This window comes from Mustela nigripes, chromosome X (genome assembly GCF_022355385.1).
Source record: "Mustela nigripes isolate SB6536 chromosome X, MUSNIG.SB6536, whole genome shotgun sequence".
NCBI lineage: Eukaryota > Metazoa > Chordata > Mammalia > Carnivora > Mustelidae > Mustela > Mustela nigripes.
In genome coordinates, this window is record NC_081575.1 from 82,958,497 (window position 1) to 82,976,122 (window position 17,626).

At 42.3% G+C, this 17,626-nt stretch overlaps 1 protein-coding gene across 4 annotated transcripts in view; it reads right to left on the reverse strand.

The window, feature by feature from the left end:
- ZNF157 (zinc finger protein 157) overlaps nucleotides 1-15,772 on the reverse strand; it is a 34,375-nt gene extending 18,603 nt beyond the window's left edge. Inside the window, exons 1-2 of one of the 4 annotated variants that reach the window (XM_059384787.1) lie at nucleotides 15,648-15,772; nucleotides 13,684-13,890 (exon numbers count right to left, since the gene is read on the reverse strand). In XM_059384787.1, coding sequence (XP_059240770.1) covers nucleotides 13,684-13,755 — 72 coding nt within the window. In that variant the 5' untranslated portion in view covers nucleotides 13,756-13,890; nucleotides 15,648-15,772. Of the gene's footprint in view, nucleotides 1-13,683; nucleotides 13,891-15,461; nucleotides 15,602-15,647 lie in introns of those variants that run through there. The other 3 variants (XM_059384786.1, XM_059384784.1, XM_059384788.1) reach the window with 3 other exon arrangements.
- Between the last annotated feature and the right edge of the window lie 1,854 nt (nucleotides 15,773-17,626).

Sequence of the window (17,626 nt, forward strand, 5' to 3'; positions counted from 1 at the left end):
CTGGGATCGAGTCCCACATCGGGCTCCTTGCTCAGCGGGGACCCTGCTTCTCCCTCTGCCTCTGCCTGCCATTCTGTCTGCCTGTGCTCGCTCTCTCCCCCTCTCTCTCTGATAAATAAATAAAATCTTTAAAAAAAAAAAAGAAAAAAAAAAAAGAAAAGAAATATGGACGTTAAGGGCACTGCTGGAGAGGGCTCAGAAGAAGGTAGAAAGGATGGTAGAAGAAGTTTCTATCATTTTAGACAATACATATATCATTAACACAATGTTAACAGCCATATGAACATTAAAGGTGCTTCTGGTGAACCTTCAGGTGAAAATGAGGAACATCTTACTGGAAACTGAAAGAAAGACTTTCCTTGTCATATAGTGGCAGAAAATTTGGTAGAATTGAGGTGTACCTTGGTTAAGCATCTTCGGCTCAGGTCATGATCCCAGGGTCCTGGGATCGAGCCCCACGTCAGGTTCCCTCTCCCCCTAACCCTCTCCCCAGCTGTTCTCTCTCTTTCATAAATAAATAAAATACTTAAAAATTAAATTAAACTAAATTCAATTTTAAAAACTTGGTAGAATTGTGTTCTATAGTTCCATGGGAATGAAACCTTATAAGGAACGAACTTGGATATTTAGCTGAGAGATATTCAAGCGAAGTACTGAAGGTATAGCCTGGTTTTGTAAAAGGTAAAGGTAAAACAAAAGGAGTATCTTGAGTAAGGAACAATTACGCAGAAAAAACCCAACACTTGATGATTTGGTATATTCTCAGCCTACACATATTGTCATGAATGCTAAAATTAGAAAACTCATTGTTGAGAACTAGTGCTAGGAAAGCCAAGGGTGTGGCTAATCTTTCCCTGAAAAAATTAGGTATGTGGCTCATCGATCCACTGAACCATCTCCACAAAATCCAGGAATGGCGATGGGATTATCCAGTACAGATCTTTGGGGTCCCTCTTGTCTAAAGGGAACATCCACAAGAGAGTCACAAGGCTTTTGAGAACGCTATAGGCATAGAAACTTTGCCAGCTTGAACTGAAAGGGACAGATGGGGGACAAAATGAGAACATGCTGAGAGCTTCTAGGTTGGTGAACATGTGGAAGTGGGGAGACTGATATGTCTCGAGAGGGTGGGGTTAGCTCTGAGCCCTTTCCCCGCACCTCGCCTTGTGCATCTCTTCATCTGGCTGTTGGTCTGTTTACTTTATCAGACCCTTTAACAAAAAAGAAACATTTTTAAAACGACACAAGGCTTCCAGACTTCCAAAATTTTATAGGTAGGAAACCAGCTGACGGAACTACCCAGCTGTAAGTGTGTGCTACTCCGCCAGAAAAAAAAAAAAAAAAAAAAAAAAAAACGGAAGAATGACTTCAAAGGTAGAGCCGCAGGTGCATCCAGGGGAAGCGTGGGTCCAGAGGTAGAGGCCAATGGACACGCTGCAGGCATCGCAGAGGCTAGAAGCATTGCCATAGGTCCAGAAGCTCAAGAGAAAGAAACACTATTGCAATATCTCAATTCTGTCTTTCTGATGCTTCTTCCTTTATAAGTCAGTTTCCTCTGGACTCTAATGGGGAAAGAGCACGATGGCAATTTGCTGAACAGGCAGGAAGACCAACTACATCTACGGTATGCTCTTCCAATGGGGACACTTGGGACCCCGCTGGGCACGGTACTCTATCCATGACTTGTCATCCGGCAATTGGCATTGTACTCATTACCTGTGTAGATGTGTCTGACAATATCAGCAAAACAAGTCGGCATCGCACAGCAACTCACAAGGAAACTTAGAAAGAACCAGCCTGGATGATGTCAGAAAAGGCATGGGAAAGACTTAAAAGGGGGACGGTAATAGATTAAGGACCGAAGATGATGGTGAAGATGGAAACACTTGGAATGCAAATTCTACTCAACAGATGTAGTGAGACTGGTACAATATGTACAACCAATCACTGTTTCTCTTTAAGTCAACTAAAATTCTACTGGGGGAATGAAGGAGGGCATTGGTTGTGATGAGCACTGGATATTAGACTTAAGTGTTCAATTACTACATTGTACACCTGACACAAATATTTTGTGTATGTTAACTGACTGGACTTTAAAGAAAAACTTAAAAAGTTCTACTGGGGAGAACCTGGGTGGCTCAGCCCTTAAGCATCTGCCTTCAGCTTAGGTCATGATCCCAGGGTCCTGGGATCGAGCCCCACACTGGGCTCCCTGCTCAGTGGAGAGCCTGCTTCTCCCTCTCCCACTCCCCCTTCCTATGTTCCATCTCTTGCTGTGTCTCTCTCTGTCAAATAAATAGATAAAATCTTTAAAAAAAATTCTAGGGGTTTGGGGGATGGATGAGCCTGGTGGTGGGTATTAAGGAGGGTATGATTGCATGGAGGACTGGGTATTGTATGTAAACAATGAATCTTGGAACACTGCATTAAAAACTAATGATGAATTTTATGGTGACTCACATAACACAACAGAAGAAAATACTTAAAAATATGCACATACAAAAAATTCTATCGGGGCAGTAGGACTGCTTTATGTTTTCCAACTAATCTATATTTTAAAGTGTTTCTTTAATCCCGTTTAGTGCATGTGAGTTAAAACACATAGACCAATAGAATAGGATACAGAGTCCAGAAATAAACCCACACATATATGTCAATTACTATACAACAAAGGAGGAAGAATTTACAATGAGAAAAAGGCAGTCTTTTCAATGAATGGTGTTGGGAAAACTGGACCGCTATATGCAAAAGAATGAAAGTGGACCATTTTTTACACCACACAAAAAAAATAAACTCAAAACTCCTAAAATGAACCATAGGCAATAATTTCTTGGACATCGCCCTTCGCAACATATTTATTGATATGTCTCCTCAGGAAGGGAAAAAAAACAAAACCACTGGGACTACACCAAAATAAAAAGCTTCTACACACACACACACACACACACACACACAGAGGCTTCTGCACAGTAAAGGAAACCAACAACAAAATGAAAAGGCAACCTATTGAATAGGAGAAGATATCCACAAATGATGTATCTGATAAGGGGTTAATACGCAAAATACATAAGAACTTATACAACTCAACCCTAAAAAAATCTGATTAAATAACGGGCAGAGAGGGCGCCTGGGTGGCTCAGTGGGTTAAGCCTCTGCCTTCGGCTCAGGTCATGATCTCAGTGTTCTGGGATCGAGCCCCGCATCGGGCTCTCTGCTTGGCAGGGAGCCTGCTTCCTCCTCTCTCTCTGCCTGCCTCTCTGCCTACTTGTGATCTCTCTCTCTGTTAAATAAATAAATAAAATCTTAAAAAAAAAAAAAAAACGGGCAGAGATGGGGCACCTGGGTGGCTCAATTGTTAAGGGTCTGCATTTGGCTCAGGTCATGTTCCCAGGTCCTGGGATTGAGTCCCACATGGAGCTCCCTGCTCTAAGAGAAGACTGCTTTTCCCTCTCCCCACCTCCCTACTTGTGCGCGCTCTCTCTCTCTCTCTTTCTCTCGCTATCTCTCTTTCAAATAAATAAAAATCTTTAAATAATAAATATAAAAAAATTTTAAATGGGCAGAGAACCAAAACAGACATTTTTCCAAAGAAGACAAATAGCCAACAGACACATGAGAAGATACTCAGCATCACTCAGCATCAGGGAAATGCAAATCAAAACCACAGTGAGATACCAACTCACACCAGTCAGAACGGCTAGAATCAAAAAGAAAAGAAGGAAGTGTTGGCAAGGATACAGAAAAGAGGAAACCCTAGTGCACCATTAACGGCCATGTACATTGGTACAAGCACATACTGTGGAAAACAGCATAGAGATACTTTTAAAAATTAGAAATAGAAATACCATATGACCTACCAATTCCACTACTAGGTATTTACCCAAAGAAAATGAAAACACTAATTTGAAAAGATATAAGCACCCTTACGTTTACTGCAGCATTTTATTCACTAGCCACGATATAGCAGCAGCCCAAGTGTCCATTATGAGATGAATGGATAAAGAAGATACATATACACAATGGAATACTGTTGAGCCATAAGAAAGAATAAGATCTTTCCGTCTATGACAACACAGATGGACCTAGAAGGTATTATGCTAAGTGAAGTAAGTCAGACAGGGAGAGACAAGTACCCTATTTTTTCACTTATACCCGGAATCTAAAAAAAAAAAACAGACTCATAAACACAGGGAACAAACTGGTGGTTGCCAGAGTGTAAGGTGGTTGGGGAATGAGCAAAATAGATAAAGGGGATTAAGAGGTAGAAACTTCCAGGGGCACCTGGGTGGCTCAGTGGGTTAAGCCTCTGCCTTCAGCTCAGGTCATGATCTCAGGATCCTGGGATGGAGTCCTGCATCAGGCTCTCTGCTCGGCAGGGAGCCTGCTTCCTCCTCTCTCTCTCTCTGCCTTTCTCTCTGCCCACTTGTGATCTCTCTCTGTCAAATAAATAAGTCACAGAGATGGAAAGTACAGCATGGGGGGTGTGTCTGGGTAGCTCAGTCATTAGATGTCTGCCTTCCGCTCAGGTCATGATCCTGGGGTCCTGGGATCTGTAAGGACCTATTTTAGAAACTGTCCCTGCTCCTCTTCTCCCAGGGGATTTACAGGTAACAAAGCCCAGATACAAAGGTGGGTCAGGCCAGGTGGAGACATCGATCAGTGGTGGAGGGGATGCATACTGTCTCCCTGGTTACCAAGGAGTATGGGCCCCGCCCTTTGGGAGCCCTTTTGGCGCCAATCCCAATCAAGGTGTAATAGGCTGGTTCAAATGTCTACTAGGGTAAATTGTAACTCAATTGGTCACCTAGCATCCCTGTGGAGTTTCCTGTGTGTGTTATCTCATTGGCCACCTGTGCGTGGCCAGGCCCGACCGCATGGCCTTTGCCCTTAAAAGCTAGCCTGTGAAACAGAAGGGTCGCCCTCTCTTGTAAGAGGTGAGGCCCCTAACGTTCGGTTAGATTCTTGGTGCTTGGCGCGAAATAAAGCTTCGCTTGACCTTCGCTTTGTATCAGTCTCGCTCCTTTAATCACGGACCCATTATTGGGGCATAACAGGATCGAGTCCCACATTGGGTTCCAGGCTCTGCGGAAAGCCTGCTTCTCCCTCTCCCACTCCCCCTGCCTGTGTTCCCTCTCTTGCTGTCTCTCTCTGTCAAGTAAATAAATATTTTTTTAAAATAATATAATAGATAATAACATTGAAAGTAATATAACATTGTATGCTAATTATGCTTTATTATAAAAGAATCTATAACCTAGAAATAATATAACATTGTATGCTAATTATATAGTAATTATATACATTAACTACATATAACTTGTATATGTACAATATAACATTATAGGTAATGTTATAATCTGAAAAAAGATTTTATTATATATTTATTTGAGAAAGAGAGAGTGAATGAGAGAGAGAGCAAGCACAAGCCGGGGGAGAGATAGAGGGAAAGGGAGCCTGACGCGGGGCTCATTTCTTTGTAAACCAGAGTTAATTCCATTTTAAGTTCCCAATCCCCATCAGGCTGGAGAGAAACTCAGCGTTAGTTATTTGGGGATCCCTCACTTAGACTTGTGGATGACTTACTGTATTTTATTTTATTTTTAAAGATTTTATCTATTTATTTGACAGAGAGAGAGAGCAGCCGAGGGAGAGGCAGACTCCCATGCTGAGCAGGGAGCCTGACCTGGGCCAATCCCCACGACCTGAGCTGAAGGCAAGCCACTTAACGACTGAGCCACCCAGGCACTACCCCTTCCATCAGCTTTCTTTGTTTTTTAATCTTTATTTTATTTATTTGAGAGAAAGAGTGTGTGTGAGAGAGAGAGCACAAGCAGGGGGAGTGGGAGAAGAAGAAGCAGGCTCCCCGCTGAGCAGAGAGCCCGATGCAGGGCTCGATCCCAGCACCCTGAGATCATGACCTAGACTGAAGGCAGCCACACAACAGACTGAGCCACCCAGGAGCCCCTTACTCTTTTTCGTTTAACCAACAACTGAGCCACTCAAGCGCCCACCCCATCAGCTTTCATATGTAGTATTTCATATACCCAGTATCAGTATGCCGTTAGATGGCATGTTCTGCTTAAGCGTATTTTCTTCTAAAACGCTTAAGCCAGGGCGCCTGGGTGGTGCAGTCATTAGGTGTCTGCCTTCGGCTCAGGTCGTGATCCTGGGATCCTGGGATCCTTGGATGGAGTCCCACATCAGGAAGCCTGCTTCTCCCTCTCCCACTCCCCCTGCTTGTATTCCCTCTCTCACCATCTCTCCTTCTCTATCAAATAAATAAATAAAATCTTAAAAAAAAATTCCTGACCCTCAAGTATCAGGAAATCTTTACTTTGGAAGAGTTATTGATTTCTTTATGGAGATACTGTAATTTGCGTATCGGATTGCACTTCTTACGGTTACGCCTTCCCAAGATATCAGAGATCAGTCTGGACTTCAGAGCCTCTAGCAGTACAGGACTGTCTACCAGCATGCCTACATTCTAAAACGTATGTTGATCTTTTCTTCTTTTTACTCCCTTTTTTTATCCTAATACTTCTCTACTTATACTTAGAAGCATCTTAAAAACCACAGGAAAACCAAAGCAACAAGTAAATGAACAAATAAAAACTGAGGAGGTGGTCATTTCTGACTCTTCTTTAGATGATCCGGGAAGGAAGAGTTGGGGCGGGGTCAGGAGGGCTACTGAGGAAAATGTTGCCATGTATGACCCGCAACCGTCAGTCTCCAAACAGTATGACTATGTAGAGTATGAAGAGGAAGATGTTTCACTGACATCCACCGAATTCCTTACAACCTAGTGATCCTTCTCCTGCAACACAAAAATTCCATTTCTAGAAAAATGTCTTCAACAAATAATCATGGATGTGCCTAAAGACATAAATTGAGGAATTTCACCACCAAAGTGTCAATGTTAATGAAAACCCACTGTCACTGCCATTGCTCAAAGGATGAAATGCTATGTGACCATTAAGATTATGGAGAGGGGCGCCTGGGTGGTTCAGTGGGTTAAAGCCTCTGTCTTTGGCTCAGTTCATGATCCCAGGATCTTGGGATCAAGCCCCGGCATCAGGCTCCCTGCTCAGCCGGAAGCCTGCCTCTCCCTCTCCTACTCCCTGTGCTTGTGTTTCCTCTCTCATGCTCTCTCTCTGTCAAATAAATAAATAAATAATCTTAAAAAAAAAAAGAAACTAGACCTAAACTGTTCCAACCACAAAAAACAAATGATAATTATGTGATATGATAGAGATGTTAACAAACACTACAGTGGTAATCACATTTCAATATATAAATGTATCAAACCAACACATTGTACACCTTAAACTTCCACAATGTTATATTATCAATTATATCTTGCTTTTCAAAAGGACCAAAGTAAACCCAGAGCAAGCAGAAGGAAGGAAAACAGAAAAGAGCAGAAATCAGTGAGGGCTCGGTTGGCTAACCACTTGCCTTTGGCTCAGGTCATGATCCCGGGGTCCTGGGATCAAGCCCCACATCGGGCTCTCAGTGGGGAAGCCTGTTTCTCCCTCTCCCACTCCCCCTGCTTGCGTTCCTGCTCTCGATGTCTCTCTTGCTGTCAAATAAATAAATAAAATCTTAAAATAAAAGAAAAAAGAAATGGGGGCACCTGGGTGGCTCACTGGGTTAAAGCCTCTGCCTTCAGCTCAGGTCATGACCCTAGGGTCCTGGGATCGAGCCCCACATTGGGCTCTCTGCTCTGCAGGGAGCCTACTTTCTCCTCTCTCTCTCTCTCTCTCTCTGCCAGCCTCTCTGCCTACTTATGATCTCTGTCTGTCAAATTAAAAAAAAAAAAAGAAATGGAAATGAAAGGTATACAGAATAAAGAAGAAAAAATAAAAATGTCCCTATTTCTAGATGACATGATTGTCTAGGGGTAAAATCACACACACAAACAAAAATCTCCAAAAAAAGAAAAACCTCCTAGAACTGAATTCAGCAGTCATGGGAAACAAGATCCAATACAAAAACCCACTGTATTTCTACATTAGCCATGAAAATATGGACTCTAAAATTAAAAATACATATATAAAGTCATTCATAATCACTAAGAAATATGAAATACTTTAGTATAAAGCTGACAAAACATGTACAAAACTTGTAAATTAATAACTACAACACACTAGCAATCTTTTTTTTAAAGATTTTATTTATTTATTTAAGAGAAAGAAGGGGAGAACACCAGAGAGAGAGCATGAGCAGGGAAAGAGGCAGAGGGAGAAGCAGGCTGCCTGCTCAGTAGGGACTTGATCCCAGGACTCTGGGATTATGACCTGAGCCAAAGGCAGACACTTAACCCAATGAGCTACCCAGGTGCCCCACATAAGCAATCTTGAGAAGAAAGAACAATGCTGGAGGCATCATGCTCTCTGATTTTAAACTATCATACAAAGCTATAGTAATCAAAGCAGTGTGGTATTGGCATAAAAATAGACACATATCTCGGGCACCTGGGTGGCCCAGTTGGTCAAACACCCACCTTCGGCTCAGGTCATGATCCCAGGGTCATGGGATCAAGTCCCGCATCGGGCTCCCTGCTCGGCAGAAAGTCTGCTTCTCATTCCCGCTCTGCTCCTCCCCGCCACCCCGCCACCCCCAGCTTGTGCTCTCTCACTCTCTCTGTCAAATAAGTAAATAAAAATAAAATCTTAAAAAAATACACACATATCTCAATGGAACAAAACAGAGTTCAGAAATAAACCCACACAAACACATGGCCAATTGATTTATGACCAAAGACCCAAGAATAATCAATGAAGAAAGGAGTCTTCAATAAATTGGACAGCCACATGCAGAAAAATGAAACTGGGGACCACGATCTTACACCATGCACAAAAATTAACTCAATGGATTAAAGACTTGAACCTAAGACCTGAAACCATCAAACTCCAAGAAAATATAGGTAGTAAGCTCCCTGACATCAGTCTTGGTGATGATTTTTTGGATTTGATACCAAAAGCAAAGGCAACAAAAGCAAAAATAAACAAGGAGAACTACATCAAACTAAAAAGCTTCTGCACAGCAAAGGAAACCTCAACTAAATGAAAAGACAACCCACCGAAGGGTAGAAAATATTTGTAAATCATATATCTGGTAAGAAGCTAATATCCAAAAATTTATAAAAAATCCGTATGACTCAATAGCAAAAAACAATCTGATTTAAAAATAGGCAGGGGCGCCTGGGTGGCTCAGTGGATTAAGCCTCTGCCTTCAGCTCAGGTCATGATCTCAGGGTCCGAGGATCGAGCCCCACATTGGACTCTCTGCTCAGCGGGGAGCCTGCTTCCTCCTCTCTCTCTGCCTGCCTGTCTACTTGTGATCTCTGTTTGTCAAATAAATAAATAAAATATTTTTAAAAATAAAAATAGGCAGGGATGCCTGGGTGGCTCAGTTGGTTAAGCAGCTGCCTTCGGCTCAGGACATGATCCCAGCATCCTGGGATCGAGTCCCACATCGGGCTCCTTGCTCTTCAGGGAGCCTGTTTCTCCCTCTGACTCTGCCTGCCACTCTGTCTGCCTGTGCTCGCTCTCGCTCTCTCTCTGACAAATAAATAAATAAAATCTTTAAAAAAAAGGCGGGGGGGGACAAATAAATAAATAAATAAATAAAATAAAAATAGGCAGAGGAGGGGCGCCTGGATGACTCAGTCGGTTAAGTGTCTGCCTTTGGCTTAGGTCATGATCCCAGAGTCCTGGGATCAAGCCCAGGGAGCCTGCTTCTCCCTCTGCCTCTGCCTTCTCCCTGCTTCTCCCTCTGCCTCTGTCCCTCCCCACCATTCATGCTCTCTCTCTCTCTCTTTCTCGCTCTCGTTCTCTCACTCTTTCAAATAAATAAATAAAATCTTTTTTAAAAGATGGCCAGAGGGGGGGAAAAATGGCCAGAGGATTTAAACGGACAGTTTTCCAAAGAAGATGTGCAGATGGCCAAAGAGTACATAAAAGATGCTCAACAGCACTAATTTAGGGGCACCTGGCTGGCTCAGTAGGTAGGGTATGCGACACTTGATCTCAGGGTTGTGAGTTCAAGCCCCACGCTGAGGATGAAGCCTACTTGAAAAAAATTACTAATCTAATCATTGGAGAAAGGCAAACCAAAACCACAATGACATATCACCCCACACCTGCCAGAACGGCTAGTATGAAACACACAAGTTGGTGAGGATGTAAAGAAAAGGGAGCCCTTGTGCACTGCTGATAGGAATAGCAACTGGTACAGTCACTATGGAAAACAGTATGTAGGTTCCTCAAAAAATTAAATATAGAACTATCATATCATCCAGAAATTCCCCTTCTGAGTATTTATCCAAAGGAAAAACACACTAACAAAGAAATATATACACCCCATGTTCACTGCCACATTATTTACAATAGCCAAGATAGGGAAACTACCCAAGCATCCATCAACAGAAGAATAAAGGAAATATGGTGCGGGTGTGGGGGTGGGAGTGTGTGTGCGCGCGCGAGCACGCGTACACACAATAGAATATTATTCAGCCCTAAAAGAATGGGGAAATCTTGCCATTTGCAAGAATATGGATGGATCCTGAAGGCATTATGCTAAGGGAAATAAGTCAGAGAAAGAAAAATCCTGTATTATCTCACTTATATGAGAGATCTAAAAACAACAACAACAACAACCAAGCTCACAGTATAGAGAAAGATTGGTCGTTGCCAGATGTAGGGATAAGAGTTAGGCATTATGCCTCCATCAGAAAAGACGAATACCCAACTTTTATATCAGCATGGACAGGACTGGAGGAGATTATGCTGAGTGAAATAAGTCAGGCAAAGAGATTCAATTATCATATGGTTCGCTTACTTGTGGAGCATAAGGAATAACATGGAGGATATGGGGAGATGGAGAGAAGGGACTTGGGGGAAACGAATCAGGAGAGACTGTGGACTCTGAGAAACAAACTGAGGGTTTTAGAAGGGAGGGGGTAGGGGATTGGGTGATCCTGGTGGTGGGTATTATGGAGGGAACATACTGCATGGAACACTGGGTGTGGTGCATAAACAATGAATTGTAGAACACTGAAAAAATAAAATTAAATTTTTAAAAAAGAGGGAAAATTGGTGAAGGGAGTCAAAAAATACAAACTTAGGGGCGCCTAGGTGGCTCAGTGGGTTAAAGCCTCTGCCTTCAGCTCAGGTCATGATCCCAGGGTCCTGGGATCGAGCCCTGCCTTAGGCTCTCTGCTCAGCGGGGTGCCTGCTACCCTCCCGAAATGGCCTGCCTCTCTGCCTACTTGTGATCTCTCTCTCTCTCTCTCTCTCTGTGACAAATAAATAAATAATCTAAAATGAAATAAATAAATAGGTAGATAGATAGATGAAGAGCATGGTATGGGTGAAGAATAGACAAATATATCAGTGGAACAAACAGAAAGGAAATAGATCCAGGGCTCCTGGGTGGCTCAGTCAGTTAAGCATCCGACTCTTGATTTCAGCTCAGGTCATGATCTCAGGGTCATGAGATCAAGCCCCAAGTCAGGCTTCATGTTCAGTGTGAATCTGTTTGTTCATCTCCCTCCCTCCCACCCTCCCTCCCACTCCCCACTTGCACACTGTGTGCATGTGTGCACACGCATGCGCTCTTTCTCTCTCAAATAAATAAATAAAATTTTACTTTCAAAAATATTGTGTTTGTTCATTTATTTATTTATTTGAAAGAGAGCACACAAGCAGTGGGGAGGGGTAGAGGGAAAGGGAGAAGCAGGCTCCCCACTGAGCAGGGAGCCCAACACATGGCTCCATCCCAGGACCCTGAGATCATGACCTGAGCCAAAGGCAGACACCCAAAGGACTGAGCCACCCAGATGTCCCTTCTCAGATAAATAAACACATCTTTAAAAAAAATGGAAAAAAGTTCTGAATAGACATTTGACCAAAGAAAATATACAGATGGCAAATGAACATGTACAACTATGTTCAACATCATTTTTCATTAGGGAATTATAAATCAAAACAATGGTGAGATACCATTATACCCCTATTAGAACAGTTACAGTCCAAAAGCCCAACAATACCAAATGCTGACAAGGATATGGAACAATAGGAATGTTCTCATTCATTGCTGGTTTGAACGTAAAATGGTGAAGAACTTAGGAAGACAGTTTGACAGTTTCTTGTAAAGCCGGTCTTACTGTATGACCCAAAATTGCACTCCTACTTATTTACCCATGTGAACTGAAAACATATGTCCACACAAAAACCTGTATATAAATGTTTATAGCAGCTTTATTCATAATTGCCCCAAACTGGGAACAACTAAGATGTCCTTCGATAGGTGAATGGATAAGCAAATTGTGGTACATCCATATGCTGGAATATTATTCAGTGATAAAAATAAACGAGATATAAAGCCACAAAAAGACATGGAGGAAGCTAAAATGCAAATTGCTGGGCGCCTGGGTGGCTCAGTCTTTAAGCATCTGCCTTCGGCTCAGGTCATGATCCTGGGGTCCTGGGATCGAGCCCCACCTCGGGCTCCTTGCTCAGCGGGAAGCCTGCTCTCCCTTTCCCACTCATCTGCTTGTGTTCCCTCCCTCTGTCTCTCTCTCTGTCAAAAAAATAAATAAAGATCTTTAAAAAAATTTTTTAATAAAATAAATAAATAAAATGCAAACTGCTGAGTGACAGAGGCTAATCTGAAAAGGCTGTAGACTGTATGAGTCCCACTATATGACACCTTAAAAGAGGTAAGACTATACAGAGACAATAAAACAAAAAAAACAGAAGCTCAGGCCTAGGGAAAGAAAGGATGAACAGCCGAGGCACAGACGAAACTGTTCCGTATGAAACTGTAATGACGAATATATATTATTACGCATTTGTCAAAACCTAAAGAATGTGCAACACGAAGAATGAACCTTACTATAAACTATAATTAATAACAGGGTATCCATATTAGTTCATTGTAACCAATGTACTACACGAATGCAAGATAATAATCATGGGGAAACTATGGAGGAGACAGAGTGGTACATGGAACTACATGTACTATTTTCTCAATTATTCTATAAATCTAAAGCTGTAGTAAAAAAAAATTAAGTCAATTGTTTGAAATGCACTTAGCATACAATCTAGCCATTGCATTCACGTGCATTCGTCTCACACAAAATCCTTACACAAACAATCATAGCATCTTTTTCATAATAGCCCCAAACTGGAAACAGCCAAGATGTCCTTCAACAAGAGGTTGGTTAAGCCAACTGTGGTACATTGATACCAGGGAATACTATTCAGCAATAAAAAGGAACAAGCTATTCATATACCCAACAATCTGCATGAATCTCCAGAGAATTATGCTGTGTAAAAAAAGCCAGTCCCAAAAAGTTACCTACTGTATTATTCCATTTATATGTCATGCTTGAAATGACAAACTTATAGCTCAGTGATGGTCAGGAGTTAAGGAGGGAGTGGGGGAGGAGGGAAGTGGTTGTGTCTATTAAAAGGCAAGATGAGGGGTCCTTGTCATGATGGAAATGTACCTATGTCAATATCCTAGTTGTGATACTATACCAAGGCTTTTGCATGACGTTCCCGTTAGAGGAAACTGGGTAAATGGTACATTGCATTGGAATCTACGATTATCTCAAAATTTAAAAATTTATCTTAAAAAAAAGAAAAACTTTTAAAGTAGGCTCCTCCTCCTTACCTCAAATGATCTGCCAGGCAGTCCTGGAACCAGAGCAGGGAGCCTCTGGGGTGATTTCCTATTAGCTGACATGTTCACCCTGGGTCTCAGCCCACCTTCCAAAGCTGGAGGGGAGTCGGTATATGGGCTGCGGTCAGAATGAATGGAAGATCCCGCAGCCTCCAGTAAGGAGAAACCTCAACAGCTCCACAGAGACAGCAAGAAATCCTAAAAGGACAGCATCCGTGTGATCAGTGTCATTCCACATTTACACCACAAAGTTCAGCAACCCCCACTCTGAGCGTTAGGGTGGATTAAGAAAACGATCAAGATATCTGAAGTCAAATGAATGACCTCAGAGTCCTTTATTCTGGGGCTGACTCCACAGGGAGCGTCACACCTTACCTAGCCAGCCTATTCCTCAATTCTAGGTTCAAGGTGGACCTGAGTTTGCAGGGAGGGCAGAATTGGGGCAGCAAATGGTGCTAAAGTCGATGGGGACCTGAGGGGTGACTGACAGGAAACTTGGAAACCTGGTAATCTGAATGAAAGGTATCTCTTCTGCCCTCTTCAATTATTTTTCCATTTTAGAGTGAAAAATCCCTCTTATATTCTTCTAGAGGAAGCTCTTAGCCTCTTCTTTCCAGAGACGGTTCAACATTAATAATATTTATTAATCAACAAATGGGGGGGCATGTTGCTATTAACTTACACCAGAAAAGCATTTGACATTATTCAGGAGACGTTACCAATAGGACTCCAGCTAAAATTAGGGAAGATATAACCCATTTAAATATCACAAAAATCATTTACAAAACACAGCCCTGGACTATTATGCTAAAAAGTAAAATGAAGAAGCTATTGCCATTAAAATTATCAACAAGATAGGGATGTCTAATAGAACTCACAATTGTTTTGCTGGCTCTAGCTCACACCAAGGAAGATGAAACAATAAGAATGGATATTGCAAGGAAATGAAAATGTAGCTTTCTTTTGCCAATGATATGATTTTATACAAAGAAAAAACAGACACTACTAGCATTCATAGGGCAATTTGAAAAGGGGCTGGATACCAGATAAAATTATAAGAGCAGATAGTTTTCCCTCTACAACAGCAGTGATCATATAAAAATGGGAAAAAACCCATCACTAATGACAGCAAGAAATACACAAAATATATTTAAGGAGTTGGACTTCTACAATTAAAAAAAATTAACAAATATAAAACAGTCACACAGATATACCATATCCTTGGATAAGATGTAATAAAAATGTCAACCCTTCCAAAATGCATTTTATTAAGGTAATATAAATAATAAAAAAGAAACACAAATCTCAGTAATAATAAGATGGTGTATGTAAAATTTTGTGGAATGCAGCTGAAGAGATTCTTAAAGAGAAATTCATGTTCTAAATGGTTTTTAACAAAGAAGAAAGGCTGAACATTAATGAATTAATATTCAATTTAAGAAGTTAAAGAGAAAGTGGTACAGATAAGCGCAGAAATTACAGAAATAGAAAACAAAGGTACATCAGAGAGGATCGACAAGGCCAAAAGTTGGTTCTTTGGAAAGACTAGTAAGATTCGCACGCCTCTGGGGAGATTGATAAGGAAAAAACCTAAACACACTCTACTAAGATTTGACAACAAGACGCAGCAAGGAATCTAAAAATTGACTATCCCAGAAACCCCCATCCCTGACCTGCACAGATTCCCATTCACCAGATTCTGCAACTCCCCACCAATGGACCTTACAAACTGACAATTCGTCATTCCCAAAAGCCAACAAAGCCATCACCTCAAAATCACTGATGACTGTCACGCCTTAAAACCTCGTGCACTCGCTTTAGCGCCGCGCGCCAACAAGACTTAAACGTCCTCTGAGAGCCACTTCCGTTTCCTGTCCTCACCCCTGACAGTGCCCCTTCTGTGGTGTTGGTCTCGCACACATCGGAATGGCTGTGATGCTGTGTGGTCTACTCACTCTGAGCAAGGTGCAGTTACGGATCTGCAGGGATTCTGTCCATGAGTGGCGTTGTTGGGCGAGGAACATGGCTGTGCCGAGGCTTTCCTCCACGGAGGCCGCCATCTTAGCGCCCATTCCGTACAGTGGGCTGTTCCACCGAAGGCGGGGGCGGGGGGCGTTGTTCAGTGCAAGCGTCCGGGAGAAGTTGGTCTTTGGAACTGGGTTCTGTAGGTCTGTGCAAAGTTTACAGAAGCGGAGGCGCCGGGGGCAGGGGAGATGTGACCTTATCTCTAAGGGAGACACCACTGGAGAGAGGGGAAAGAACAGGATTAGTTTCCTCCGGGAAGATGTCACTCGGAGGAAAGGAGAAATTAGAATGGTACATTCCCCCCCCCCCCCCCCCGGCTGATACCACTGGGCAGAAGAGGGAAGGAGTCGGTGTGGTACAGTTCTCTCCTTGGAGATACTCCTGGCAGGAGGTGGGGAAAGTTAGGTTATTGTTGATCCCCTCCTGGGTGATACCACTGGAGAAGAGTGGGGAGGAGTCATAGTGATACATTATTTTGATGTGCTGGAATTGGTGTAGAAGGGAATTGAAACCCCCTCAGTCTCCATTACTGCCATTACGCCCACTAAAATGATAGTGGCTAGAAGTAATAATAATAATAACCTTTGATATAGACAACTAATATTTTTAAGCAAATAGCCAATAGAAAAATATTTTAAAAACATAGTAAGCATACTGTCCCCGAAAATACATCTCGGAAACATGCCCCTAACTCCTCCTGTCAACCAGTTTGCAGCCTCGTAATCTCTCTTACATGGGACTTTAGGAGCTACTATGTACTCTTGGGAGAGAAGAGAGAATTCTACGTGTTCTTCACCTCCGAACTCCTAATCTAAACATTCTTCAAAACCTACTCCTACATATACCCTTCCTGCAGGCCTTCTCTGACAAGAGGTAGAAGGCTCTTGTCTGTTGAAGGCATTTCAGACACAACAGGTAGGCCCTAGCTAAGCTTGGGCATGGATTGCTGGGTCCCCTAGGAACATTCAGACCCTCTGCCTGGGTGTCAGCACAACAATCGGGAGAATTATGTCACCCTCTCAGTATTTGTGAACTGAGTGGAAGAAAGAGTAGCAAATGTAAGAATATTATTGTAGCACACACACTTCTACAGAAATTTCCAAAATATTCTTGTCATGACTTTTGGGCAACATCTCTGATCCTGGACTGTGCTAACTTCTACCATCAATGCCTCCTGGGCTGAACTCAAACCTGGATCTTTTTCAACTCTACCAACACCTTGTTGCACTCTTGATCTAAATTCATGTGCTCTATTAATCATTTCATCATTAGTATCTCTGTATTTTGACCATGAATCCAAGATGCTGTTAACTCATTTACCATATGTGCCCCTTTTTTATAGACTGAAAGTAGGCATTTGTTAATTTTCCACTATCAATACCTCTCTGGTCTGTATCTCAACTATTAGACCAAGGTTGACTTTTCTACCATCAATGTCCTTTGGATTAGACCTCCAAAACAGACATAGGTCTCAGATGACTGGGTTCCAGCACAAACCTGAGAGGAAATTATGTCTGAAGAATAACAGAGGCCCAAGTTCAAGAACTGGACCTGAGGACCATCAAAAGTACAAGTTCATTCATGGTAGAAGATTGCTCCTGAGGCTGGGCTTATGGTCAGTAAAACAAGAGGGTGATTTCTGGCAAAGTCATTAACAGATGTTTTTAGATCAAACCAGGGAGATTGATGATGTTGAAAGTTCATATTTTCCTAAGGTAGAGACAGGGAATTGTTAATGGAGGCCCAGGGTTCCAAGTCAGAAGTGATGGTTTGTCACCTCAGAGAACAGACTATAAAAGACTGAGGCTTCTATGTGTCCTCTCACTCTTTCTCTCTCTGTATCTCTTCATCCCTCATATCACTCATTCTGGGAGAAACCAGCCGCTGTGTCATAATGACACTAAGGCAG